Genomic DNA, 27,967 nt, shown 5'->3' with positions numbered 1-27,967 from the left:
GCCCCATGGGACCCTCTGCCCAGTAGCTTTCCTGTGGGGATGCTGGCGGGTGCTGTCGCCCGGTCCCCGCTGCGACCCAAGGATGCTCATCCTCCACCTCAGGACCCTTTGCGGCACAGCCCTGCTTCACACGGAGCAGCCTTTGCCATTTTCTTTGAAAGCAACCAAAAAAAAAAGGGGGGGGGACATGTTTTTATGCTTCTCCCTAGCAAGAGTGGGCAGGATGCGGCCAGGGCTGCTCCCTGGCCAGCAGCAGAGACGAGCCCAGCACAGCCCGACGGGTGCCCAGAAAGCCACCACCTCCCCAGCCGTCCCTGGCCTGCTTTCCAAACCTGACCGGCCGGGTTTCGGGGTGCTGGACGTGTGCCAAAGCACCAGGGCAGCGGGACAAAGGCATTCCCTGGCACCGGAGTGGGCAGGACGCCGTGCCAAGAACAGCACGTGCCGCTCACCTCTCCTTCCCAGCCCCCGAAACACGAGCAAAACCCCTGGGGAGATGCTGCCTGTGGGTGCAACCAGTGGCCGGCTCACGGCTGCCTGTCAGTGCCCTCGAGGGCTGTCCAGCACCCACGAAACCCACAGCCGGGGTCCGCACGCCCCTGGGCATGGGTGGCCGAGCGCATAGGCTGCCGTCAAGCACCCACCGCTGCCCCTTGGGCATCGCTCGTGGGTTGCAAAGTGCCGCAGGGTTTGCTTTGGTGCTCGGGGCTCTTATGTAAGGGAGCGGGAGAGCTGTGGGGACGAGCCCTGCTTTATAGGTCAGAAAATGGAGGTGCAGGGCAGTTAGGGGATTGGGCTAGGTCAGCCTGTGAGTCAGTGGCAAAGGAGGGACCGGCGCGGCGGAGGCTTTATTAGCTGATGAGGGGTGGAGCAAGGCTCCGCAGGCAGGCAAGGAGCCACGCCGAGACACGGCATCGACCGAGCGGGGTCTCGCTCTCCCGCCCGGCACGTCCCCCAGCACCCTGACCCACTGGCGATGCAGCCCCGGCCCCGCTCCTCCTCCTCCTCGCCGTGTCCCTGAGGGGCGTCCAAGCCACTCGCCCCCCGCCGCAGCCCCAAACTCGCCCACGGCGCAGCCAGGAAGGTGGTGATGGAGCAAGGTCAGTGAAACAGGTTTCTCCTCCTGGGTCCTTCCCCGTGCGGGCTGGGGAGCTGCAGACTTGTTGACAGAGGCTCTCGTTAGCTCGGTTATTGAGCGGGGCCGAGGGCTGGGCTCTCCGCTCCAGAGGTAGCGGCTCGGATGGGGCCATGGCCACCCCGTGCATCTCCCCGTCCCTCCCCAGGCGGACGGCCGTGCTGCTCAGCCTTCCCTGGCCTTGCAGGACCCCATGGGAGCCCCCCACCCTGGGAGGTGTGCTCCGAAACACCGACGGGGCCGGGGTGGCTGAAATAACGGGTGTTCGCGTGGGAGGTCTCCTGCGCTGGGGACCCAGAAGGGTTTGGGGCCGTCAGCCCCGGTTGACTCCGGTACTGTGGCCCACAGCCGCCCCCGGGTGCCGGCACATCAGCCGAGCGGCCGGTGCCAAGCTCGGGGGTTGTTTGTGGCTGCAGAGAAAGGCCAGGTTGGGGGTTTATCACAGCTGACGTAAAAGGCAGCATCCAGGCCAGCTGCCAGGAGCCTTCCTCTGCCCCGTTCAGGCCTTTCGCTGTCTCGTTGGAGCTCCCGCGCGCTCTGTGCTTCTCGCCAGCGCTGCCCGTGGCCGATGGCACTACACGCCAGGGACAGGGAAACGTGGAGGTCAGCCATCCCGCCTGCAGGCATGTTTCCAAAACGCTGCCGGAGAGCGCAGGGGAGGGTGAGGGTGGGCGAGGGTCCCCGCTGCCAGCCCCTGGGTTTGCGGTGACACAGCCGCGCCAGCCAAGCTCTGCCACTTCCCAGCGGTGAGATAATGGGTGGGGAACAAAGGGATGTTGTAGCGGCCGGATCCGTCCCCGGCGCCTCCCGTGAAGGCAGAGCCCGTCCTTGGACGAGAGCAGCGTTGCGCTCAGCGCGCTGCCGGCGGTGCCCGGCTGCAACCTCCACCCGGGCACTGGCAGGCTGTAGCCTCGCCAGAACCAGGGAGGGGACCCGGGGGAAATTCATCCCCACGGGTGCTTAAATGCTTGCGTAGGACTTACCGTCTGGGTTTAGGTGGTTTCTGGGCTGGATCGCCTCCTTGCTGCCCTGCACTTGCTGCTCCAGCCCGGTGCAGTACCACGGGGGTTGCGTGGTCCAGCCTTTGCCCGGGTGTCTCCTCCGGTGACAGTCGCTCCTGGTCCCACCGGGACCTTTGGGGCTGGGTGGCTCTGCCAGCTTTGGAGAGCACTGTTGAGTTGGAGCTCGGTGTTCTGCAGTAGGAAAATATAGTTGTTGTCAAAGTGTTAAAGCTCAGACAAAGATCAGGGAACAGGAGCAGCGAGAAGGTTGTCCCGTCCCTTTGAAAAAGCAGGAGGCTGGGAGAGAGTGAAGAAAACCGTGATCGCCACCGGCTCTTGGAGCTGCTCCAGGGCCCAGGCTGGCATCGCAGGGCTCTGCCGTGAGTGGGGCAGGCAGTGCTGTGGGACAGGCAGCACATGCGTCAATGGGTTCTGGCTGACCCCACGCCAGCTGGGGGTCATGCAGCCGCCCCGGTGCCTTCGCTGCCCACCTTCCTCCCACTGAAGCATCTGGGGCAGGATGTACAGGCCGTCCAGGGCACCAATCCTGCAGCACTGGTGTTCGTCCCTAGCGGCATTACTGAGGAGTTGGTGTTGGTATTGCCCCGGCTACATAGGGTTTCCCACTCCCTTCCCACCCTCCGTCACCTCTGGGACCCACATGCCGCCCTGCTGAGCTGCTTACTGGGGGCTGTGCAGGGCTGCTCCATGCCCTCACCTCGGCACGTGGAGCTGCAGAGAGCCAGCTGGAGTTGGAGTCAAGTCCTCCTGAAACACAGTTCTCCGCAGCTTCAGTATGCCCACCAGCGGTGCTGGGCATGACTACATCCTCACTGCTGATTTCAGGGCCATTCCAGGGCAAGCCAGGAGTCCAGGTGTCACGGGGACCAGGGGTGCTCAGCAGCTGGGCACAGAGATCAGGCGGTGCCTGTGCTCGAAGCACACTTATCCCCAGTAGCATCATCAGTGCTCAGCGGGATGTATCCATACCAATGCCACGTACCTGACCGCAGCCACATCTTCACCCCACCTCGCAGTCCCCAGCTATGAGCCCTTAAATCCCTCCCTCCCTCCACGCTGTTGGGGAAGGAGCCTGGGAGAAGATGTCTGGCTTTTCCAGCTCCACGCAAGCCTGTAGCTCGCCCTTAACCCCCAGCCCACCCAGCCTTAGTGTCGAGGGGCTCTGGGGGGGTGTCTCGCAGCTGGGGCAATTCCTTTCACGCTTCTGCAGAAACAGCTCCTTACCCCTGCTGAGGCTGGAAAAAGTTATTGCAGCCACAACCCCACAATTACAGAGCAAACCTGCGCTCTGGCCCTGTACCAAGCCCTGTGGGAGGTGCTGCCCTGCTCCTGACCCTCATTCAGCAGCAGTCGGGGATTTTATCTTAACACCCAGGAGGGAGCATCTCCCTACCCTGCACCTTGAGCGAACAGCCTGCCCGCACCAGGTGCTGCGGGCAGACCACCAAAGGCAGACAGGCCCGGGGCACTGGTGATGCCCCACATCTTTCTCTGTCCTGACTCCCCCCAAGGGATGCTCAGTGCTGTCTGCGAGTGCGTCCCTGTGCTCCTCCGGCCACCCTGGCTGAGAGCAATCTGGCGTGATAGGTACCGGGACGATGGGTACCAGGGAGCTCACTCCAGCCCCGAGACACTTGGTGGCAGAATCCACAGCATCACCTGATATTTTGCTAACATTTATGAATTGCATGAAGCAGATGTAGAAATGATTTGCCCTGTTAATACCTAAAGCCAGCATTAAAAGAAAATGACACTTCATTTCTCCCGCTTTCCTGGCCTGCTCAGCAGCTCTCTCTCAGGGAGGGCACGCTGAGCCGCGTCCACGTTGCTGCCTTTTGGGGCCCTTTGGTTTTAGGAACAGCCACGGAGGGTCCCAAAAACCATTACAAAGCCCCCGTGAGGTGCTGCATCCAACCCAGGCTGTATCAATGCCGCATCCAGCCCTGCGCTCAGCTGCCGGGGGGGGCATCATGCGAGGCATGGCAAAGCCGGGCCATGCCGTGGGTGTTCCGCACGGAGCCCCTTCCCGTTCGCCTCCGTTCCTGCCACCGCACGTTACTCAGCCGCTCAGCCAGGAAGTGAATCCCCAGCGGGATGGGCAGGAAATACTTAAGCAAGTGGCATGCAATGGCCCGCGCTGGCCTGGCAGGTCCCAGACCCCAGCGTCACCCTCCGGTGTGGGCACTGTGGCTGTCAGTGGCTCCAGGTGGGGTTGGAGGAGAGGAGCATTAGGCAGGGCTGAGGACTAGGTGCTCCAGCCCAAGGGAGATGCCTCCCTGTGGTCTCCTCTGCCCATAGGATCTACGTGGTGTCCTGTGGGCAATGGTCTTTCTCGGTTCCCATGCCGGCCCTGCGTGGCGTGGCTGAGCATATGTGCCATCCAAGGGGAAGAGCCAATAACCCTGGTGCTGCCAGTAGTTTGGGGGAAGAAGCCATGTCCCCCGCTGGGGCCGACCGCAGTACCCAGCAGCCAAGCAGGGATGCTGCAATGTTCACTAGGCGCCTGCAAACCTGCATCTCCAACACCATCGCTGCACACCCTCGGTCATCCCTGAAAACCTCCCCTGCCTTCTCCCTCCTCCAGACTGCAGTCTGGGCACCCAGCCAGCTCCTAAGGATGGAGAGACAAAAGCACCTGAGTGACAGTGAGTGCTAACGCATCCCCCTTACAGCAGCCACATGGGGATAAAGGCAGGGCCTGTGAATCGGCATCACTTTTGTGAGTGATGCTCCTCCAGTTGAGGAGCCGGGGCTGTCCTGCTCAAGGATGGGGTGTCCATGCTACAGCCAGACCGCTGGCACGGCCCCTTGACCTCGCTCTGCTCCCTACACACCACCTCCTGCACCATCGGGGACAGGGAAACGCTGTCCAAGCTAAACCCAGGGGACTGGTTTTGCTAGGAAACCCAATTTAACACAGGCACAGGGCAGTTTGGCGTTCGTGGCTTGGGGCGTTAAGGGACGACCGTCCCCAGCATCGCAGGTTCCCTCCTGGGGAGATGCTGCCATCCACTGCCACGGTGCCCGCAGGACCTGCGCCGTGTCCGACCGCCCAGGTGCCGCGGGCAGGCCAGCCACGGGCAGGTACAAAGGCCGGTGTTTGCTCACTGGCAGCATCGGGTCGGGGAAACCTGCCGCCTGGCTCGGTTTCTGTTTGGGAGGGTATTTAAGGGTGTTCTCCAGGGTGTGCCAGCCCTGGCCTCCACCCTGCTTTCACAAGCACCCTCTCCGAAAGGAGCTTGTTGTTCTCAGCCATGGAGCAGATGCAATTAGCACCGGCAAGGTTCCCCCACGGAGGCCAGGTTCTGGACAGGCAGAGCATTGATGGGGCCCATGCGTGCTGAGGAGCTGGGGACAGCCACGTCCCCTCCCCATGCCCAGGGCAAGCAGAGCCTGGCTCCATCACGAGCCTGGTGGGATGCAGCAACCCAGCCGGCCGGGGGAGTTGGAAACCAGGGGACTTCTCCTGGGCTGGGGGGTTTGAATGCCCTGTCCTTCAAGGGCTGCATCCCCACACTTAGTGGGAGACAACCTGGTTGAAAACCGAGGACCAAACCCAAAGCCAAGCAACACACGTGAGCCCAAAGAGTAGGCGCTTGCTCTGGGACTGCCGGTGCCTCTGACAGCCACCCCTGTACCCACAGACTGTCCTCCTCACCCCACCTGGGGCAGCTGTGGGTCTGAGCTCACGTCTTGGGCTCTGCAACTCTGTGTTGGTGCCACAGCTCAGCTTTGGTCTCTCTCTGCAGTTGTGGCAGTGACCGCATTGGTCTCCGGGCTCAGCAATCCCAAGTGGCATTTCTGGGCTTGGTCTTAGCTGCGCGGGGACGTGTCGCATGGCTCTTGGGTACCGTCACGTCACCAAACCTTTTCACTGGATCTTTGGAGGAAAGACAGGTGGGGAGAAGGGATCTCTGTCAGCATCAGCCCAACATCAGCAACTGCTTCAGTGCTCCTAAGCAAAAAGACAAAGTTAGGGAGTGTGCAAACCCCAGCTGCCCAGCAGCCCCCAAATACCCGCCGCATCCCAGTGCCCAGCCCGCAAAAGGCTCCGGCAGGTGCCAAGCCAATAGATCCACATGTCCTTGTCATCCGCTGAGATAAACTGGTCCCCATTGCACTGGAGTGACAGCGATATGAGCCAAGGCAAATTGCTCCCCTCCCATGTCCGGCACAAACCCAAAGGCACAATTCATCCCTGGGGAAATTGGAGCCGGGAGCTGGTTCGTGGCGGGCAGCTGGTGCTCTGCTGGTTATCCAGAGCAAGGTCAGAGGGCTTGGATGAAGTCACACGTGTGCATGAGGACGGGGGTGAATTTAGCCGCTGTAAACTCACGTGAACATTGGCTTTAAGTTACGGGTCCTGCTCCCAGCAGGACTTGGCAGCCATCCTTCTACCCCGCCGCATCCCTGCTGCCTCGCAGCCCCAGTGGGCAGTGGGTCCCATCCTGCTCTCCCAGAGCCTGTCCCGGCAGAGGGAGCTGTGACATTAGCGAGCTGAGCCACCGCTCTCTCCGCTGGGATAGCAGGCCTGGTCTTTGGAGCGGGACCAAAGAAAATAGTGCTGGGGCCCTGGCGCCACGCAGCCTTCACAGAGAACTCGCCAACTCAGCACATCTGATTGCTCGCCCTTTTGCCTGGAAATCAAGCCAAGAGTTATGCAGAACTTGTCATTTCAAATATAAAAGCACTTCTAGCTCTAAAAATCACTTTGAAAAACTCCTTCTTAGTTTGAATCCGCGCAGAAAGATCTTGGACTTTCTGTGCAGCAGTGATGTTTAGCTGATGCTGGAGCATCTCTGTGTGCAGTGGCATAAGGCTGGGACTCCACACCTCTCCTGGTGGGGCTTCAGCCACTTGGGGGGCAGTAGGACAGAAAGCCACCTTGCAAAGAATATTTCTTGCTTGCAAAGAGTATTTTTCCTCCCATAAACACACACACACATATCCAGGGCAGGCACAGGCAGGGAGCAGCACAGCTTCACACCAAACAAATCCCCATCCTCCAAACAACAAAACCCCAGTCTCCACAGCTCTGAAGGTACAAGGGTGGTCCAGATCCCAGCCAGACCCGGGGTGAGCACATACAGACTGCCAGGAGTCACTGTGCTCCGGTCATTCCTTATCATTTGCATCCTTGAGATAAGGCTGGATAAGCAGTACCAGTAACAACATGCGGCATTTCTCTGATCTGGTAGTTTGCATCACAGCCTGAACAGGCATGTTGCCAGCACCCCATGGCAAGGGGCTGTTGACTCTCTCCCATTAGGATATGTCACTGCCCAGGTCCCCATCCTGCTGCTGCACCCCAGAAACACTCCTGCCACCCAGGAGCCATCCGTAGATCACGTACGTAAAATGGTGCAGTGGAGCAGGGAGTTGAGGGGTCAGAAAGAGAGTGCAACGGTCAGCGAGAGATGCAATGGGTCCATGCAGAACACCTAATGCTATGGCTCAGAGGTGCATTTTGAGCACTCATGCATCAGAGATGCTTGGAAAGGCTCTGGGCTGCAGCCCGGTGCTATGCTCGGTCCTGGGACGGTCCTGGGACACTCCTGAAGGTGAAAGTCAAGGTCCTTGGCACACAAACTGCTGATGCAGCTCAGTGCCCTGGAGAGATGGGACAGAAATATTGCCTCTGTGGGACAGCCATTTGACCACTGGAAAGCAACTATCAACATGTTCAAACCACCATCTTAATTTTGGATTGTCACCCTCGAGACAGCACAGACTGGACTCACAGACGTGCACCTGCTGGCTAAAGTCAGGGCTGGCATGTCTCAAGCTGAACAGCCCCAAGCCATGGTAATCAAAACTCCCTTCCAAAAACACAGCATCAAACAATGCAACCGAGAACCAGGAGAGAGACCAGAATTCCCCCATCCCTCTGCTTCTCCAGCCCAAACCCCAAATCAACCACTCGCTCAAGAAAGAATAGATTGTAATTATTTATTTTGGGTCCCTTTCAAAATACCATCACATATCTCCTTCCATTCATGGCTTTGTGTGGTCTCAGCCTGTGACAGCACAGTGTCCTAGCCAGCTGTGCAGCTCACTTCTTCCTCCAGCGAGCAGGCGACCATCGTCCCTTCAAGGTTGGCAGGTTGGAGCTGCCTGGGCCGATCTCAGCAGTCGTCCCTCCATACCAGGTACCGCCTGGGAGCATCGCACAGACAGGGAGCAGAGCGACGGAGCAGGAGGGCAGTCCAGAGGGACTGGTGGGGATGGCTGTAGCTTTCAGCTGCCCCAGGAAGGGAGTCTCTGGCTTGTGTTTTCTGGCAACTTAGAACTGGGTTTGTTTCTCGATCATTAAAAAAAAAAAAATAAAATAAAATGACGATGGTGCTATCTGCAAAGGGAAAGAGAAAAATCTGTCAGCACCCTGAGGATCCAAGACTGAGCTGTACTGAAAGCCTGTAAAACCAGCAAGAAGCACACAGATATTTGAAGGCTGGGAAGCCCAAAGAACACAGTGGATTGGGGCATCAGCAGATGTGACAGTGGGGAGACCCACACTAGTGCCTTCCCTTCACCTCTGTGGCCGGCACGTGGTCCTTCGAACCAAACCAACCAATCCTTGGAAACACCATAAAACAGCAACAACTCCAACCCAGACATGCAATCTCCAAAGGTCTGAGTAAGATCTCAAGCATTTGGGGAAGGATTCCCAATGCCACTGGGCCCTGCCGTCAGCCTGCTCCCACCAGGAGTTGCGGTTGATTTCCTAACGCCTTCAAAAGGTGAAGAGTCAATACAAGCCTGAGCGTGGTTGAAAGTCCCAGCTACAGGGACTCAGAAGAATCAGACCACAGAGCAGTCTGCATTCATACAGGTTATGAAACAAAACAAGGGCTTCACGTCCTGCCCAGCCACATTAGGGCTGTTGAGTAATGAACTAACGCTATTGCCACCTCTCTGAACTCTCATCGTTTCCACACGAGCAGGAATTTGCCCACACACAGAACTACTAAGGTTACCCAGACTCCTACTCTTCCAAGTGGGCTGAAAGCAAGACCTTACATTATTCACATCTCAATCTGGTGAAGGGTTTAATCGCTCAGAGACCCCATCTCCTACTTACAGTTCAGTGTCTACAATGATGTCTGGCTTCTCCAGAGTTTGTCGTCTCCTCTGGATGGCATCCACAATCTTTTTCCTGGGGCCCAATGGGATATTGATGCTCTTCAGGTCATTGTCTGAACATAGCATGAGGGCCTCCAAGTCAATCTTTTCCTTCTTCAAGACGGAGATGAACTCAAACATGTGCAGGGAAGCCAGAAAAGTCTCCAAGGGGCTGGTGTCTGGCTCGTCATCATCATCTAAGCCCAGCTCCACCTCATCCCAGGGTAGCTCCTCCGCGTTCCTCTCCTGCAGGCTGTTGGCACTGCCAATGCTATCGTTGAGACTTGGCGAGCGCTGCAGGCGGCTCCGCAGTTTGACACCTACCCCATCCGTGTTGTCATCACCCAGCGTGCCAGTGTCCTCCCGGCCGATCCCAAAAAGCCCACTGCTGACGTAGTTGCGCCGGAACACCATGGTGCCCAGCCCGGGGCGGTTGAACAAGGAGTCGTGGCCAGAGTCAGTGCTGACTTCCGAATGGGCTGAGTCCATGTGCAAACCTGGGTCACTTATGGCACGGGAGACAGTGTCTTCATCCGTGAGGAACATGTCTCTGATATTACGCCGAGTCCACTCCTTGGGGCTGGCGTATGTGCCCTGCTTCACAAACATGACGTCATTCCCCAGCTGCAGACCAGACAGAGACCGCACGCTTTTCCTCCCATCCTCGTAGATCTTGAATGTCCCGTCCACCTGCTTCTTCTTCTCTAGCTTCTTTTGTATTTTCGTCTTTCCCTTGGCTGTGCCATGGATGGTGGCTTGGGAGTATGGCAGGGAAGTCACCATGGACATCTGTTGGAACTTCTTGCTTAAGGTGCTACTTGAATAGCTGGAGAAGCTCATGGTATCCGAATTATCCGACATCTCCTTTCTGTACCGTTTCTCCATCCTTTCGTGGTGCTTCTTCTGCAGCTTCACGCAGTCCTTAATCCTCCGCTCCGCATCCCGAAAGGCCTTGTCCTTCAGTTTGCTCACCAGCTTGGGGTTGAGGCTGCTCTGCTTGGCAGCAATAGAGTCCAGGTATCGCACACACTCCATGTGCCCCTTCATGGCTGCCATGTCCAGTGGGGTGTGGTAGTCATTATCCAGGCACCAGATGTTGGCCCCAAAAGAGATGAGGAAGGAAAGGCAGTTCAGGTGGCCGTTGGCTGCTGCCAAGTGGAGAGGCGTGTTCCCCCAGATGTCACATTTGTCTGGATCGCCCCTAGACAGCATGAAAAACACCAGTTAGCATGCAGGCATGGCTGACAGACTCTACTGAGATACTTTCAGTTGTGCAGGGGCAAATCAGCACCATGAACTGTTGCCTCCTCGAAATATGAAGCTACACGCTTCTGGCCCCTGCAGCTTAGTTTTAAGGGGGGAGTTTCTGGAGGGGTGTAAGACTGACGTGGAATCACATGCCTGACGCGCAAGTCTGCGGTAAGTCCCGTGGCTTGAATTTAGCTCTCAGGAGACATATGTTCCTGCATCAAACCAACTTTTGGAGGGAAGCGAGCCAGATTCTGAATAGCCCAGAACTGAGATACGGGGCTGATTCCAGCTCAGACCTTAAGCTTGTTATAAAATTTCAAATCTCAAACATCCTATTAAGTTCTAGTCAGATTCTATCTTCAGATCTTGCCTTCATTCAGATTCTGTGGAGAGACATCCCAAAATACCTCTCTAAACACCACACCCTGTGTGGGACACCATGGAGTCCCACCACGATGGTAGCACCACCATGATACGGCCATCCTCAGCAATGGGTCTGAAACCCACCAGCTGCTGCACCTTCCCACCCTCCTCCTCATTGGTGCCTGGGGAAATTCGAGACACAAGAGGGCACTTTGTCCATAGAGAATAAGAGCAAAATTGCTGGCATTGGCCTTGGGGTTTTGCGGGGTTTTTTGCTGTACCATGCTTGATCTCAATTGCATGGCTTGAAGCGCATTGATATTAGCACATCCTGAGAATCCAGTTTCAGAGAAAGTGGAGATTAGGTTTCTGTACTCCTCAAGAGCTAGACACTTGACTAATGCCATTAGCATCTCCTCTCACACTCTGCCGGCCCCTACCCCAGCAAGCCGCTGATGGGGCACAACCGCTTGCCCACATCTCCTGCCTCCTGTGAGAGGACGGACACAAACTTAGGATTCAAAGGAAGTCTGTCCTCCTGACATTCCTCTGTATTTGTGATCTGCTGAAACAAGAGATAGTTCACACCCCTGCTGGCACCAGCCTTTGCCGGAGCGCGTGTGCTAATGCTATGCAGCCAGCAGCAGTATCTGTCAACAAGGCGCTCTCCCTTCGTGCACATGGATAAGGCAAAGCCTTTTATTAAGGCTGTGCAGCTCCACCACCCTCAAGAGCAACTCCCCGTGGGCAGCAGGGCTCTGACAGAGCCCTGGCTCAGCACAGCTCTTGCCCGTTTCCACATCACCCTTTCAATGAGCTCTAGAGGAACCTAGCACTGTCCCTCCACCACAAAGACCTCAGCTCCAAGCCCTGGTGACACTGGGAGTAACTACTTCAGAGGAAGAGCACAGAGATCCCAGGAGCTCGGGGACTTCTTTCCCCTGCTGCTTTGCATCTTCATCACTAACACCCATGTACAAGAGCCAGTAACAGCCTCGTCCAGCACATTGACCCCCCCATACTGGGGGCAGGCTCCCTGCTGCTCGCTCTGGACACGGCCGTTCAGCGAACAGCAGAGCCGGAGCAGAGCCGCCCAGCTGGTGTAATGACTAGTTTGCAATCCTCAAGCTTTGCCGACATCTCAGCTATGTAATACTGAAGGAAAATGATTCTGCAAAAGGCAGAAGCAATAAAGACAGCATCCAGAGGTTAAGATGCAGATTATTTGGACCCAGATCCTGGCTGCAATGCCTGAGAACTGCTATGAGGTATGCTCAGCTTTCCCCTTGTGGGACTACCAGCAGTAGCTCCACCACGCTCATATTTTCACAAAATTTGTAGAAACTTAGTAAGTACGACTTTGAGCCTGCTGGCAAATTCAGCAAGTTAGTCAAAAGGCTCAAAACTGTGTAAGAGCCAGAAAGACCCACAAACCCTGCAGGACTTCTGTATCCAGAGCCTTTGACATCTCTCACAGAAGCAGAAAAAGGCTTCAAAGGTGGGTGCTAGGGAGGAGAAGGGCAGGAGATCACAGGGTTGAAGAGCCGTGAAGCCAGCAGAAGGAGAGGAGGGAGCTGCCAGTACTGCAGCAATGCCGAGTTTCCAAGAGCGGTAACTCCCCAGCCCTTGCCTCTACCCTCGTAGTGACATGTCCAGGCTGGGAAATTCATGGGGAGGATAAATATTTGATGAATTGCAAGAGAGGAGTAAATTATTGATGGAGCTGGATTAAAGAGCCAGTGAAACTGGAACCGCCTGCGCTGGCAGTGGGACTCCAGCGTGTGAAGGGTTGGTTGTTTGTTTACGTGTGCTCTGAATGGGCACAAGTGTGCCCAACATGTGCGGGCAGATGAGCCAGGGCACCATGAGGGTCCCAACATGTATGTGGACTCATGATGTGGACAGTGACTTAGCAGCGGACTCGCTACAAATAATCTTGCTCCCCAAGCCAAGCGTATGGATGCTCGATCCATAAAGTACATCTCCGAGCCCATTCTCATGTCTGTCTGGTTCAGGTGGCAAAGAGCGAAGCCAGGGAGGTTTTGGTGGATTCTTATTTGAAGGTCTACTACCTTCATGCTTTTCACTACCTCAGAGAGTAAGTGAGGAGAAAGAGCATGAAAACCAGGTTTCCCTGGACATTTCCACTGCCTAGAAACAAGAGTATTAAAGCAAAATTAGATCTCTAGGTCCTTTTGCCCTATAAATGTCTGCCGCAGGTGCTAAAAATGCATCAGAAGGAAAGAAGAACGGCGTCTTGCAAAGTAGAGGTGTTTGATCCAGCACAGATAATAAACATGAGGCTCTCCCTCTGGCAGGTGTCTGTCTGAGCAAAACTTCACCTCCAGGGCGCTGCACACGAGGAGATGCTGACTGCAGGGTCCACTAAGTGGGAACGTATTTTAATAACAGGTGTAAAGTGCAGCACTTCTCAACTTCAAAGCGTTTTCAAGTGCTGAGTCAACTCCGGTAATAATCATTATTAAAAACGCTGTTAATTGAGCCCCTTAGGTGGACATGTGTATCTCCTGAGTCACTGCGTTTGCACCGTGACACGCACACTCACTCCCTTCCTGCTGGTTTTTCCCCTCCACTTCTCCCATAGGATCCCAATTAGCCAGGGAATCCAGCGGCACTTACATACATCCTTCCCCGGCTGCACGTGTGAAGTTCCTCTGATAGCAATGGGCTGGCTCACCCCCTGGCTCATGAGTGTGCGTGAAGGATCAGGCCCTCAGACCAGGAGCCAGCTAGGTGCAGAGTGTCTCTGGCTCCCATAAAACATTTTTGGATATAGGAAGAGATAAAAATCATTTATGGCTTGAGGAAAAAAAACCCACCAGCTTCAGCATAGCCAGTCAGGGCAATGACCCAAGCAAAGCCTAGAAATGAGCCAAAAAGATGAGGTTTTTGGACCGAAAGCAGAGCCTTGGATCCTGTATCCCAAGCTTTGTCCAGGTGGTGGTAGGTCAAGAATTCAGCTTTCCTCCAAGTTCAGATTCCCCAAAATCCAGCACAGATGCTGTAGGTGAGGTTCATCTCAGGGCTCTCTGCCTCTTGTACCAGCAAAAAGCTAGGCTAGCAGTTATTGTTACTGGTGATTATTAATGCTGGCTGTACCGTAGCAGTGCCTTGGGGCACGTCTGCTGGCTCAGTGCTTCACCGTGCCCAGATCTCACGCTGGCTCCAAGCAGCCAGCTCAGGTGCCGGAAGCGACGAAGCTGCGACAGCGCTCCACCCTGCTCCTTCACCTTCCCGGCAGGTCATCACCCAGGGAAAGATTCCCACCGACACGGCCGCGCTGCTCCTGGCACCCATGTGGCCGTCAACCCTGTGGCGCGCAGAGGATGCACATCACCTTCACGTGCCTTGCTGCAACCTCCACCGCAACCCTGCCCCAGCCAGGGCAACACGAGTCCCTCGAGCAGCCTGGCTGATGTCAGGAGCCATCTCATCTCCTCCAACCCACTCCTGAGCCACTCGCACCCCTTTGCCATTAACATCCAAAGCACCCGTGACCCCCATTTTTGTAAGAAGGGAAACTGAGGCACAACTCTGCAAAGAAATGCCGGGTGACAGAGCTGACTGCAGACCTGTCTAGCAGAAGGACACATCCTCACCTCTCCTGTGGTCCACTCCAAGGCAAGAAAGTCTTGGCCTTTCCCAGTCAACGTCCCCAGACCCATGGCTAACTGGAGCTGGACTGATGCCTGCCACTGCCACAGCACTTCATAATGAACCACACTGAAGAATTACTGCCTCTGAAAAGCTGCAGTACTAAATGCCAGTTAGCCTGCCTTTTCCCAGCCATCATGTTAATTGAGTTTGCTTCCTCGCTGGAGCCCAGCCAGGAGGAAGAAAAAGGCTTTTTGTGTTGCAGACAAGAAGGATGAGCCACTGCTGATCCGTCCGTCCCAAACGCTCTCTCCATCCCCATGCAAAGGTGGCACGGAGGCACAGACACATCACCAGCTGTTATGGACAGAGCAATGAGCCTGCTTCATTACCCCTTCTGTGTGGGCTGAGACAATGAACTTTCCTCAAGGATCCACCAACGGATTTATTATACTTTCTTTCCCCCTCCCATTTCAGCCCTACACCACAATCTGCTGAACACGTAGGTGTATGAATGAGGCTCCTTCACTGATGACAGAGCCTGGATAATCCTAAGTGCCCATCAGCCTGGCCTGCAGCAGGGTGCGATAATCAGAGCCGTGATTTTTGCCCCCAGCAGCCCCCCTCCCACAGCCCTGCTTTCTCAGGGTGCTTCTGGCCAGCCTCATGAGGACATTTCATAACAGCCTGGCCCCAGCACTCAATCTCCTGGCTTGTCTGGGCACCAGTATCACTGCCCGGCGCTGGCAAGGAGGATTCGGTGTTTCTTGCTGGACCTGACATGCGGAGATAAATGCACAAATGTAAACACATCCTGCAGCCCCACAGACGCACACTTTGCTCCACCATCCATCACATAAAGGGCACTGGGCTTTTGCCAGGCTATTTTCCCTGTCAGGAACAAATGTATATTAGGCTGTTAATTAAACAGCAGCCAAGCTGCACTCAGACATGATTGAGCCCACGAGGACCTTTTAATCCAATGTGAATTTATAAAAGGGGCCCCTCTATCGAAAAGCAGCCCTTGGGCTTTGTGGAGAGGCAGAAACTGCTGGCTTTGGTGCGTGGGTTGGCAGGGCAGGCAGTGGTGCTGCAGCGTGTCCTGTGATGGAGGCAGGCAATATAAGGAGATATAATGATATAAAGAGATAGAAGGTCAGTCTGAAAGGCCCACGCCGTGGATGAACGCCCCTCCAGAAAGGCTTTGCCTTTTGAGCACTTCAGTGCTGGCTGTACCGTAGCAGTGCCTTGGGGCACGTCTGCTGGCTCAGTGCTTCACTGTGCCCAGATCTCACGCTGGCTCCAAGCAGCCAGCTCAGGTGCCAGAAGTGACGAAGCTGCGACAGCGCTCCACCCTGCTCCTTCACCTTCCTGGCAGGTCATCACCCAGGGAAAGATTCCCACCAACACGGCCACGCTGCTCCTGGCACCCACGTGGCCGTCAGCCCTGTGGCTTTGCCTTTCCGGAGGGGCGTTCAGCCACGACATGGGCCTTTCAGACTGACTTCTTGGCCATCAAAAAGTCTTTGGAACTATTTCTAACTTCGGGGTCTCATCCCCAGAGTTCCTGCCCTTGTCTCTCTGGCCCTGGGTGGCGATTCACCTCCAGCAGGAGCTCAGAGCAGGTTTCTGCTGGGCACAGTCTCTCCTGGGAGGTACACAGTAAGTCACACAACCCCCACCAGGGAAACACCACGGGGCTTTCAGCCCAGGAGCATCTCAGGATGCATCCCTTAGAGCGATGTCTTGCTCCCTTCCCTCTGGACTCTGAAATCATCTTTTCCTGACCACACTTCTATTGCATCAGGCACTCAAGGACTTCTCAAAGTGACTCTGTACACAGCCTTTCTGACCCCAGGATCTGAAAAGAAAACGCTTTGCAATGGAAAGACAGCAATGTGTGGGGGAGCTCTGCCTGTAAGTACGGCTGGCTGGGGTCAGGGGAGCCAGCTGAAGGTTTTGCACAAGCAGACCAGAGTATCAGGAGATGCTGAGAGCCCAGGTACAGGCACAGTGGAGATGAGGCTGTTTGGGTACAAGAGCTGCAAATGCAGCCCAGGGTGAACACAGAAAATCCCTGGTTGGGAGCTGACAGCCCCACCAAGCCCTGACCCAACATGAAGAAGCAAAGCCCTTCCAAGGAGGCATGATGTACATCCAGGCTGCCGACCTCAGCAGTATTCAATATTAGAAAGAAATCAAAATCAGCACTGCCACCAATCTCTCAACACAAGGCAGAGGCCACCCCACCTTGGATGCCTTTAGATGAAGTGCTCAGAAAAGCTTCCAGAGTGGAAGGAAGCGCTGGCATGTGCTCCCTTGGGAGATTGGTAAGAACAGGAGAGCCATGTACTGCTCGAGAAGGAACTAGATATGGCAGATCTTGCCTTAGCACAGACCTTCTTGTATGGTTCCCCCAACACCAAGCTGTAAAGCCCTCCAGTCTGACAAGTCCCCCCAGTGCCACTCCCTTCTTTCCACCACATCCACGCTTATGGAGTCAGAGACCCTCAGATTTGGCAGCCCAGGTTGATGTACAGAGAGACACAGCAGCATCAAGCAGCCCCTGCAGGGGAGACCGAGCTTAAAGAAATCTGCTCTTGGGGATCCTGCTCCTGAAGTTCCTGGGCTCCAGGTACATGACAGGCTGCCCAAGGGTCACATATTGACACCTCGCTTTGGGTAAAACAGACAAGTGTCACCTACTGCCAGGTGGCACCGCACACATCTCTCTATGTGAGCACTTCTTGGGACAGAAGGAGTAGCTATTCTCTCTGCACCCTCATTTAAAAGGGCTTTTTTCGTGGCAGTGACCCGATGTGCTTGCACTTGAGCTCTGCCTGTCTTTACAGGACCTGACTCAGGACTGCAAAGCACTTGCCGGGGGGGACCCTGTCCCACCTGAGGAGCTGCAAGTGGGGTTTGGGGCAGGAGCGGTTATAGGGTCAGAGGAGCTGGGAAAACAAAGAGCCGTTATCAGGAGCATTGGATTAGACTCAAAGCACCACAAGGAGAGAAAAATAACAGAGGGGAGGACAGGAGCGGGGCTGTTACGGGCAGAAGCCATCATTTTGTGGGGCACCTGCACCCACGCTGACCTGTGAGCAAGGGAGGGGGAAAGACAGGGTCCCAGCTACCCTGTCCCCCAGGACCAGCACCGTGCATTCGCCAACGCTCACCCTCTGCTGACAATGAGGCGCAGGGCGTCCAGGTTGCCGTGGTAGGCGGCCCATAGGGTCGGGGTCATGCCATCCTCGTCCGGCGAGTTCAGGTCCTTCTTGGTGGCTTCCTTCAGGAGATCCAGGTAGCCGTCCCGGGCTGCTCGGTGGTACTGGTCATTCATGGTGCGGAGCAGTCCCCGGGCGAGCGCATGGGTGCCCAGAGGGTCTCAGAGGATGGGCATGGACATGGACTTGGGGAAGGGGGAGCTGCCAGGAGAGCCCAGCTCGCCTCGCAGGGTGCCGCAGTACCAGGACACCTGAGAAGTCCTGGCTGGGGAGGCAGGAGCTCCTCCAAGCCCAGCCAGCCAAGCTCTCCAGTGTTTCCCCTGGGTCCTAAGCATCCTCCGGCCCTGATTGCTTCTCACAACAAACCTTTCACGCAACCAGCTCCACGGCACATTAAAAGCTCCAATTAAGCATCATCGCTGCGTCGGGCTCAGCCCAGTGCTGTGGGCACAGGGTCGTGCAGCGATGACTTCCAGGGTCTGTATGTCCCCGAAGCGGAGCAGGCTGCCAGAAAGGCTCACGGGCTGTATCCTACCCAATACCCCTGCATGCCCCTTGCTGTAGCTACCCCATCTCGAGTGAGGGGCAGCAGCAGCCACGGGAGGAAGCGTGGGCTGGTGGAGTGCGAGCCCCCGCTGCTTCCACTCACAGCCCCCTGAGAGCAGGGCAGCAGCTGGGACCTGGGTGGATGCTCCTGCTTCGTGCAGAGACGGCTGAGAACAGTTTGGTGACTGCCCCTGATTTCAAAGCAACACCAGGGGTGTTCACAGTTCAGTTTTTCCTGGTAGGAAAAAAAAAAAAAAAAAAAAGATATATCTATATATCTCCCTAGTGTCACTAGGAAGACAACAGCAGACCCAGTCACCATCCCTGTCCCCCAGCAACCCTGCCTGTGCCCACAGGGCTCTGTTTTCCAGGGAATTGCACAACAAACTGCACGACAGGAATCCATGATAACCCAAAGTAACTCATACAGGCTGGAAAAATGCCCTTCCTCACCCCCTCTCCCTCTTTGGAGACCACAAAAAAAACCCCAAACCAAACCCGCTCCTGTCTGTAGCTCAGTACTTCTACTATGATGTGCATGAGGGGCAGTGTCTGGCCTCGAGTGTCTTTTATGCTGACACAGAATTCCTGGCTGTGGTGAGCCCTGTGGGGAGATGGACAGCCCCAGGCAATGCCTCCAGCACAGGATTCCCAGGCCCTGGGCACCCTCTGCCGTCAGGAGAGACAAAGCCAAGCCTGGATGTTGACCAAAGTATGAAGCTTTCATAGCACATTGCCCCCAACAGTGAATCGTATCCCTTGGGACACACTGTCACGGAGGAGGAATTTCTTGCTCCTCTTGTGCATTTTGCCTACCACGTCCTGCCTCTGGGGATGGAAATCTCCAGGACTGGACCCTGCGTCTGCCACCATGGCCCTGGGACAACGCATGGGGTTGGGAAAGGGTGAAGGCAGACCCAGAAGATGGGTGAGAAAGGGGGGAAAGAGTGGAAAAATGGGGAAAGACTGAAAGACAGCAGCAGAGAGGGTTGGAAAGTAACAAGCAGAAAGGAGGAAAACCAGAGAGAAATACAGCTTATTTTTGTAAGCAAAAAAATGCTCCAAAACAGCAGGGTGGCCCTAAAGCAGTCCCAGGTGCACCCATACAAGCTGCAGTAATTAACCCCGGGGTGACCGACATGGAGTCACCATCCGGGCTGCCCAGGGACACTTGTAAGTGCACCAGAGAAAGGGTCTGTTCCCCATATGGTTTGCTCACATCAGCAGATTCGTACTCACCCGTTCAGCCTCCTTGGGCGAGTCCTGATGGGCTGTAGTAGACATCGGAGGTATTTGCCGCTGGGATCTTTCCAGGTGAAAAGCAGCATAGTAATGTCTGCAATTCATTACCAAGGTTATTTAATGAATTCTTGTATTATTACTAATTAAGCTTGTTATGCTGTATGGTGGCTCCCAGGGGGACTGGGAGCATTGGCCAAGGCAGTAAAACGCTCTTTCCTCTGTTGCTGGCTGTTAAGGACAAAAGTGGGAGGATAAATCAGTGCATTTAGCCCAGGGGGACTCTGAACCTCTGGCCTCTGCAAAACATCCCCATTATCAGCTCAGATTCACTGCACGGGGTGGGGGTCTGGGCTTCACCTGGCAAAGGCTACAGACTGAGAAAAGATCAACCACTCACCCCAAAAGAGGAACCCCTGAGGATCAGCAGAGGCCAGGCAGGGCAGACCCAGTACTGCTTGTGGCAGCCGGCTGGTGGCAGCACGGGAAAGACACATGAAGTTCTCCCTGGGCAATACAGCAGATCCTGAGCTCTCTCCTTCACCATCCCAGGTAGTTCAGTTTGACTCTGTCCCTGTAGTGCTGCAAGAAGGAGCACTGTGGTGAGTGGGCGGCAATGGGACTGAGAAAATGCAAAGCCAAGAGCCCCATCTCTGGGCTTGCCCCAGAGGCAGCAAGCAGCAGGGACATCTCCAAAAGAGGCGTCCTCATGAAGGAATAAAATTTGCCCCCATCCACTCAGAACTGCCTTGGGTCCCCCTATCACGCCCACCAAAATATAACAGCTGGGGTAAAAGAGATCTTGACCAAAAGTTCTCCCCTCACCTGGCAAATGCTCGAATCCCATCTGCGCCGTGGTTTGTAACATGATTTCTTTCTTCTTGAAAGGAGAGAAGTTAAGCTCCTGAGGGCCAGAGAAAGGTGATCCCACCCTGAAGTCAAAGGCAGTGTGTCAGCAAAGGGGAACATGGATTCCAGTCCCCAAATCCTGCCCTGTTCTACTGCTAAACCTTCCTCATTGTTGCCACCATGGGTTGGAAAAGATTAAGCTACCCTTGGCACTGAATAGATACAAATGCAAATTTCTTCCTTTTTCTCAAAAACGTTCCAGGCATAGAGCATACTGATGAAAATAGCACAGGGTGAGGCACAGCATTTATTGTGCTCAGTTAAGCAGAAAGCCAAGCCCAAAATCATCAGCAAAGGTAAGTTCATCACCTAACCATCTTCTCTCAAGGGAAGAGATCTCATGCGTGTAGGGAGATGGGTTTGATGGGGTGGCTTTGCTCTGTGGTGACCGTGACCCTGTGACCGAGCGGTCCGTGCCATGCTTAGCAGCGTTGTCACCTCATGCCCTCCCCAGGTAAATAACCCTTATTTCCTCATCTCTCTCCTGCTTCCCCAAAATCAGCTATTGCACAAAATGGATCACATGAGTTTCTCTGAGAAGCTCATGAAGCACTGCTGTCAGCTCCAGACATGGTATAAATCACAGAGACATCCCAACGGGTATAAATTCTTCGGCTGACTAAGCTGCAGCAACGGGGAAACTTCTCAGCCTGACAAGAGCAGAGATTTGGATCCCAGGCAGCAAACAGGTTGGTGGAATGGCTTGCTTTGAATGGTTAATTTGCTTTGTTTCAGGCTTTTCATTGAGAATCAATGAAGTTCCAGCTTAGCACAGGCAAGGGGCTTAGAGGGAGTGAGATAGCTCACATCTTTCTTGCAGGAACTGGTATAAGCCATGACGTGATCTTCCAAAGACTCCCAGGGCTTTCTTACTTTTTGCTGGCCTGTTCCTCAGCCAGGAAGTACGACATTTTCTCGAATGTTTAGCTGTTGACATTTTCTCGAATGTTTAGTGGTTGACATTTAGAAATCAAACCACATTGGCCGTTTGCCCCAGGATGTTTGATCCTGAGAGCTCTTCTGGTGCTTTTCCAATGTCTTGCATCAATAAACACCTAACCATTGTGTGACCAATGAGGCATGCATTGTTAAACTGACCTGGGATCTTCCCAAGCAAAAGTATCTTAAGAACACAGCCTTCAGGGAACCAGGAAAAGAAAGGCTGAAAATGAGCTTATCCTTCTTTTTGCACTGTCTCAGCCTTCCCCTTTCCTCTGATACGTCCTCTCCTCCTCATCACATGTCCTGCTTTGGTCCAGCCCTGGACTATTCAAAATGAAGTGACGCCTCTCATTCATTGGGCTCTCCTCCCAACAGCATTAACCCTCAGCTAAAGCATTAGCTGAACCATGACCGAAGAGCCCAGGCTGAAGGACAGCGAGATCAGACACTCCAACTCCAGCATGGGCTGCGGACACAAGGATGACAAAGCCAGCCTGGCTTCGAGCCAGATAGCATCTTTCAGCCACCAGCCTCATCAGCCCCTCTCCACTCCTGCCTCCAAGGAAGTGTGGAAAAAGGGTGGCCGCATGTTCTCCATCCTGCTGGCTGTGCACTTAGCCCTGCTGGCCTGCACGCTGGTGAGCAGCGGGGCTTTTGAGAAGATTGCCGTGCACGATTACGATGTCTTCTTCCTGCTGACCGTCATGATGCTGATAGTCATCATATGGATCATCTTCTACCTCGTCGGCACCTCCCGAGGCCCAGATGCCATCCTCTGCAAAGATTCCCATGCTGGCCCCATCTGGCTGAGAGGTAGGAGCTCTTGGGGGGCTAGGGCTGGGGGTGAGATGCAGGGTGGACAGTTCATGGGGGCGTCAGTTATTACAAGGGAAACAGCAACCACCTGGGGCACAGCCTCCTCCTCCTGTGCTGGGGCATGGCAGCATGCCCTGCTTCAGAAGGTTAGCTCCTAGTCCCACCGCTGGTTTCACTGCCAGGTCTCCCTTTATCCGCAAGGGCTCTTGGTACTTTACACTAGGTTCCTTCCCAACCTTGCCATCACTCTTGCAAGAGCTGTTAGCCCCAGTCAGAGTACAGGGTTGATTGAAAATCCCTTCCAACCAAAATTATTGTATGATTCTGTTCGTGTCAAGATAATTTGGGTGCTGGGAGAGGAAAAACAGAGGTAGAAGCAAAGCCTTTCCATGGCAATAGTTCCTCTTCTTCCTCACATCTATCTGCATTAGCCCACACGTGCAAACATCTGTCCAACCACAGATATTTTGGTTCCTCAACAGGAGGCCTGATCCTATTTGCCATTTTCAGCCTTGTCATGGATGTGTTCAAAATAGGATATTACTCAAGCTTCTACAGCTGCCTGTCTGCGATCAAAATAATCTACCCCATTGTACAAGCAATATTCGTGATTATCCAGGTGAGATGGTTGTACTCTGTCTCAGGGAGGGGTATGGAGACAGAGCCACAGGTGGAAGGAGCTCTGATCTCATGGACGCAGTTCAAGTGGCTTAACTCAGGCCCCCCACCCAGCCCACATCTTCTCCCTCCAACCACGACAACTTCCAGCTGTGACAACCCACTTTAAGGCATTGATTTAAACTTGTTCCCATACTGTGACATTTTGGTTTATGCCAGGATGACTTGTCACAAACTCTTAAGCAGCCTGCATCCAGCCAGGTCTCCTTTCCTAGGAAGAGCAGAGAGGGAGGAGGCCAGTCAGGGCAGGGACTGCCTTGCAGTTTCAAGTCCTACACGGAGGACCACATGCTCTGGGACAATATCAAGGAGGGAAGAGGTCAGATAGGGACAATTTAGGCAGGAACAGGGGCTGGCCATGGGCAGAGCAATGGCTTCAGCTTGCTCTCTGCTGAGGAGTGAGATCCCTGCTTCCGAATGACGTGATTTGCTTTCTTGCTTTGTTGGAAATAATTTCTTTTCTTGCTCTTGCCAGACATACTTCCTGTGGATCTCTGCCAAAGACTGTGTCCACGTACACCTGAATGTTACCAGGTGAGCACTGCTGCTCTTTGAATTGCGGTGGCCCAGAAGAAGTGGGCCAATGCAAACTCGCACACACCCTGCACTCTCTCACACAGCTAAGATGCAGCAAGAGGATAATTCCGTCTCCCTTAATGCTGGCCAAAATTAAACCTGCTCAGTCTCCAGCTAGCCTTAGATCCCAGCTCAAGCAGTTGAGGTTCATGACCTGTGGATCTAGCAGGGCTGGGATTCAATTCAAGAATACAAGTGTTACTCAAAGCAGATTAGTATTAAATAAATAATTAGCATTCAATAAAATGATTCATAGCTGACTTTTGCTTCCTTGGGGAAGACAACGATGCAGTGGGCAAGCCTCAGGCTAAAACAAGATCTTGTCCACTTTTGCAAGACTGGATCTACTGGAGACCAATTCAGACCTATTAATCTACTCACTACTGAGAAGCTCTTCCAAAACTAGCGAGAGGAATCAGGCCTTGCTAATTCTCATGAGCATGGACAAAAAATAGGAAGAGAGCAAGAGCAGCAAAGCAAGGGTAAGGCTTTCTAGCCTTGACCACTAGAGTCTTTGCACCACTTCAGGCAGCTCCCACAGTCCGTCTGAACTTGTGCACATCTATAACATGGATGGAAGCAACATGGTCTAGAGCCATTGCTTTAATCTCATGAACCTTTTCCTTCTTCTGCAGGTGCGGCTTGATGCTAACACTGACTACAAACTTAGCAGTGTGGATGTCAGCAGTGACAGATGAGTCTGTTCACAAAGCGCATTCAAAGTTGAAGAAGAACGTGACAGAGGAAATCTTCAGATGGATCCTGAAAGGTAATCTGCCCATTTGTGAAGCCATCTGGTCCAGGGAGGGAGACCATGAGGCAGAAATTATTCTGCAAGTCAGGCCTTATCCCTTTCCAGAAGGCCTATCTAGAGCTGAAGGTTCCTTTAACAGAGCTGGTATGTTAAAAGCCAGGTCTTAATGTTCATTTCTTAATCTGTATCACAGAGGAGTCAGAAAGGTGGAAGGCCCTGTACAAATGGGATGGGAACAAAGAAGGGAAGTAAAAAGAGAGCTTTAACCTGCCATCTAACTTCTTCAGAAATAACATTAGCAACAGAAAGCTGAGGTTGAAGTGTCCTTGTTTTCAAAGTGGTTACGTATTCTTCTGTCCTTGGTCTTGTTTTTCACTGACCCTAAGTATCCATTTCTTCAGGGCTGCTAACAAGTGCTGGGTCCTTGTTTTGATACCACTGCCTCTATGTGTTCTTATCTTGTTTCAGCGGGAATGAGAAGTAGCTCAGCCGAAGAATGCAATTGCAACAGCCAGATCTGCCAGATCTTCAAGAACGGCTACTTTTGGCTGTACCCCTTTAACATTGAGTACAGTCTCTTTGCCTCTGCCATGGTCTATGTCATGTGGAAGAATGTTGGACGCATCATAGACCACCACTCCCACCACATTCACCACCTGAAGTTCAGGCTCTTCCGAAGGACCTTCTTTGTAGGCATCATGTTGGGCCTCATCATTCTGGTGAGTGGTTTGGGAGTCCTTATAGTTTATGAGGTGCAGGTAAATTCCAGCACTGAATCCAGCAAGAAGAGTCAAGCACTCACCATGTACTACATCTTCAACATTGTTTGTCTGGGCCTGATGTCTCTTGTCTGCATCGGTGGCTCAGTCATCTACCGGTTTGACAAGAGAGACATGGATCGGCACAAGAACCCCACCAGGACCCTGGACGTGGCCCTGCTGATGGGTGCAGCCTTGGGGCAGTACGCTATTTCTTACTACTCCATTGTGGCCATTGTAGCCAGCACACCAAGGGACACTATCAGCGCGCTCAACCTCACCTATGCTCTCCTAATGATTGCTCAGCACACCTTCCAGAACATCTTCATTATTGAAGGCCTTCATCGGCAACCCCCCAAGGAAGACCACAAGCATGATTCTCACCAGAAGGATCTCTACGGACTCACCTTTGTCAACATCAATGCAGTGTCCCTCCGTGTGCCCGACAGTGGCAGCACCTTGGCCCCTAGCGCTGCCTCTGGCACTGAAGCCATCCATCCTTCCGACCTCGTGCGGTCCCTCACCGCCCCCAAGAAGATGAACTGGAGGAGGAAGTTCTTAAGGGAGATCTCTATGTTCCTCCTGCTGAGCAATATCATAGTGAGTACATGCAGAGAGGAGAGTTTGTCAGGGTGGGGGAGAGGGAAGCAAGCACAAGGGAGAGGTGTCTGTGAAGGAAAGGATGCAGCACACGGAAAAACAGTCCTTTCTGTGCCTCTGCTATGCAGAGAGCGCACTTACTTATATTTGTATGCGTGGGGAGCTGCAATTCCCTTGTCACATAAAAGCAAAAGCAACTGCCCTGGAGTTAAGACATTTTAGGCTACGCCAATAGACCTGTCACTTATCACCAGACTATCAGACAATAAAAGCGGTGGGTACAAGGGAAGAATCAGTTTCAGTATTTTTATTGGCTATTAGCAGATATGTAGACTAGCTTATTAAAAGCAATAAAATACATTAAACCCCTCCCTTACACCCCCAAAGAAAGGATGTGAAGTGACAAACACTTGGGGTGAAGTCTGGGTTTTCTTGAGAAACGGCAGCAGGTGTCTTCTCAAAACCCATGGCCTAGGAGCCCGAACGCTGATCCCAGTTGCTGTGAGGAGAAGCAAGTCACTGACAACTTCAGCTGGGATTTCCACTTTCATGAGCAGCCAGGGGACCACAGTTCCCTGCAAAAGAAACGTAGGATTACAGCTGTACCTCCAAAGAAGCCAAGCACATGTTATGTCTCTACAGAACATCCAAATCCCCAGCTAGTCAGTCACATCATGTCCTCAAACTGATTTTACACATAAGCTTACAGAGAATGAGCTGACAACCCCCATGCAACCAGATACACACGCTGGCTGGGCTTCTGAGGAAAATACACACACCCAAGCCTGGGGAGAGCAAGCTGCTGCCAGCTGAGACCTACCCATACTTGCTCCATCCAAAGAGTTTGAATGTGCCAGGTTCATGCTAACACACAACATGCTCAAGTTCTTTCCTTGGTGAGTGCTCCAGCACCTGGTTCAAGTCTGTCTCTGAGCATAAATCCAAACTGGTCTTAGGGTACAGCACTAGATTATACTTGATCTTAATGTAAACACAGGCTCCTGGCATAGGTTCCATGCTCAGAAGGTCACTTTTTTCCCCATCTCTCAGTAGCTGTGATTGCAGGTGCTTGCTGTACCGCACACCTTTCTCACCACAGTGTTATTCTCCTGTTTCCCTAAACAGCTCTGGATCATGCCAGCTTTTGGTGCCCGGCCCCAGTTTGATAATGACACAGAACTGAATTTTTATGGTGATTCCATGTGGCCAGCCATCGTGGACATTTGCCTGCCCTTTGGGATCTTCTACCGAATGCATGCAGTGGCCAGTTTGCTGGAGGTCTACATCATGTCCTAAAGAGCTTTCTCACAAGGAAGATGAGATTCTCCTCAACCAATCCACCTTCTTCCTACCCCAGGGCTGGGAAGATTGCCCAGATGTCCCGAGGGGTCCCCAGCACTGCCTGAATCATGTCCCCTTGCAGTGTCGGGGCATTTATGATCCGTCAGTGAAGATCATCCAAACATAGTCCAGATTTTATTTTTGTTACTTGTGTGTGGATGTGCATGTGTGTGTCTGAAGTTCTTAAAGCTTAAAAGAAAAAAGGCAAAAAAAGGAAGGTGTCCAGAGTGGGATCATGGTAATTACCCTTGGTTCATGCAGAGACTCACCTTCCTTCTTAAAAGCCTGTTCACTCCATGCCACTGATGTACTCTCCAGCGGGTGCTCGGCACCCTTGGACAGTCGGTGCCCGCCTGCACGCAGAGACCCGGTAGGTATGAGGGGCTAATGCAGGCGCAGAACGCAAAGAAAGGGAAACCACTTCAACTCCTGGTACGGCCAGTCGGAAATCACTCCCCTGCAGAGATGTGAAAACAAACCGGTGACCACCAAAGGCTTTGGGAAACATTTTAATCTTTCCTCTCTGTATTGCCCATTTATGTTGGCCCTCTTGACCCTTCCCTGTATCAGCTCCTGCTGTTTTCTTTCCTCTCCAGGGAGACATCACTGCTGCCAAATGGGTTTGCTCGCTGCAGCTTCCTCTTCCCGAGGGGCAGGAGAGCTGTGCATGGGGTCCTGGGCTGGCCCTGATACGGGGTTACTCTAAGCACATTTTTTTTCCCAGTTTTCCTGAGTCAGGGCTCAAGAACCATAAAGATTGTATGGGCAATACAGTCTGGGGAATGATAGAGAGATTTGTTTTTCTTTTTTTTTTAATAGATAATGATTTTTTTTAATATATGAACGTTTTTGTACACAAAGTTATTTATTGATTTTCACTGTAACACTGATCTCCTGAAGGGACCTTCTGTGCCCTACGACACAGAAATCAATCCAATGCCACAGCCAATTTGATGTCCCATGCCCTGAAGGGATGCTTGCTCTGCACCCTCAAGCCTGTGCGCGCTTTGAGGCTGTGAGCACAGCCCTGGCACCCAGGGAGCCCCAGTGCACGTTGCAGGGGGGCCCCAACA

General features: G+C 53.7%; 2 protein-coding genes across 6 annotated transcripts; one reads left to right on the top strand and one right to left on the bottom strand.

The window, feature by feature from the left end:
* Positions 1-836: 836 nt before the first annotated feature.
* OTOP2 (otopetrin 2) lies at positions 837-27,010 on the top strand. Of its 2 annotated transcripts, XM_069799115.1 has the most exons (8): positions 837-1,100; positions 20,932-21,118; positions 21,747-22,184; positions 22,670-22,806; positions 23,341-23,399; positions 24,077-24,210; positions 24,664-25,553; positions 26,679-27,010. In XM_069799115.1, exons 3-8 carry the CDS (start codon positions 21,779-21,781, stop codon positions 26,847-26,849), a joined length of 1,797 nt encoding a protein of 598 aa, XP_069655216.1. In that variant the 5' UTR covers positions 837-1,100; positions 20,932-21,118; positions 21,747-21,778; the 3' UTR covers positions 26,850-27,010. The 2 variants fall into 2 exon arrangements, with proteins under 2 accessions (XP_069655216.1, XP_069655215.1); XM_069799114.1 differs by lacking the exon at positions 26,679-27,010 and having other exon boundaries at positions 24,664-25,845.
* On the bottom strand, positions 8,095-19,624 carry USH1G (USH1 protein network component sans). Of its 4 annotated transcripts, XM_069799112.1 has the most exons (4): positions 19,521-19,624; positions 17,688-18,516; positions 9,239-10,480; positions 8,095-8,502 (listed from the first exon to the last, which is right to left on the bottom strand). In XM_069799112.1, the coding sequence occupies exons 2-4, from the start codon at positions 17,849-17,851 to the stop codon at positions 8,283-8,285; spliced, it is 1,626 nt and encodes a 541-aa protein (XP_069655213.1). In that variant the 5' UTR covers positions 17,852-18,516; positions 19,521-19,624; the 3' UTR covers positions 8,095-8,282. The 4 variants fall into 4 exon arrangements, with proteins under 4 accessions (XP_069655213.1, XP_069655212.1, XP_069655214.1 ...); XM_069799111.1 differs by lacking the exon at positions 19,521-19,624 and having other exon boundaries at positions 17,688-18,801; XM_069799113.1 differs by lacking the exon at positions 19,521-19,624 and having other exon boundaries at positions 8,389-8,506; positions 17,688-18,801.
* Positions 27,011-27,967: the final 957 nt, after the last annotated feature.

Source organism: Haliaeetus albicilla, chromosome 12, assembly GCF_947461875.1.
Source record: "Haliaeetus albicilla chromosome 12, bHalAlb1.1, whole genome shotgun sequence".
In the NCBI taxonomy this organism is placed as follows: domain Eukaryota; kingdom Metazoa; phylum Chordata; class Aves; order Accipitriformes; family Accipitridae; genus Haliaeetus; species Haliaeetus albicilla.
The sequence above is the reverse complement of the archived record's forward strand: the minus strand, read 5'-3'. Positions and strand labels throughout refer to the sequence as shown.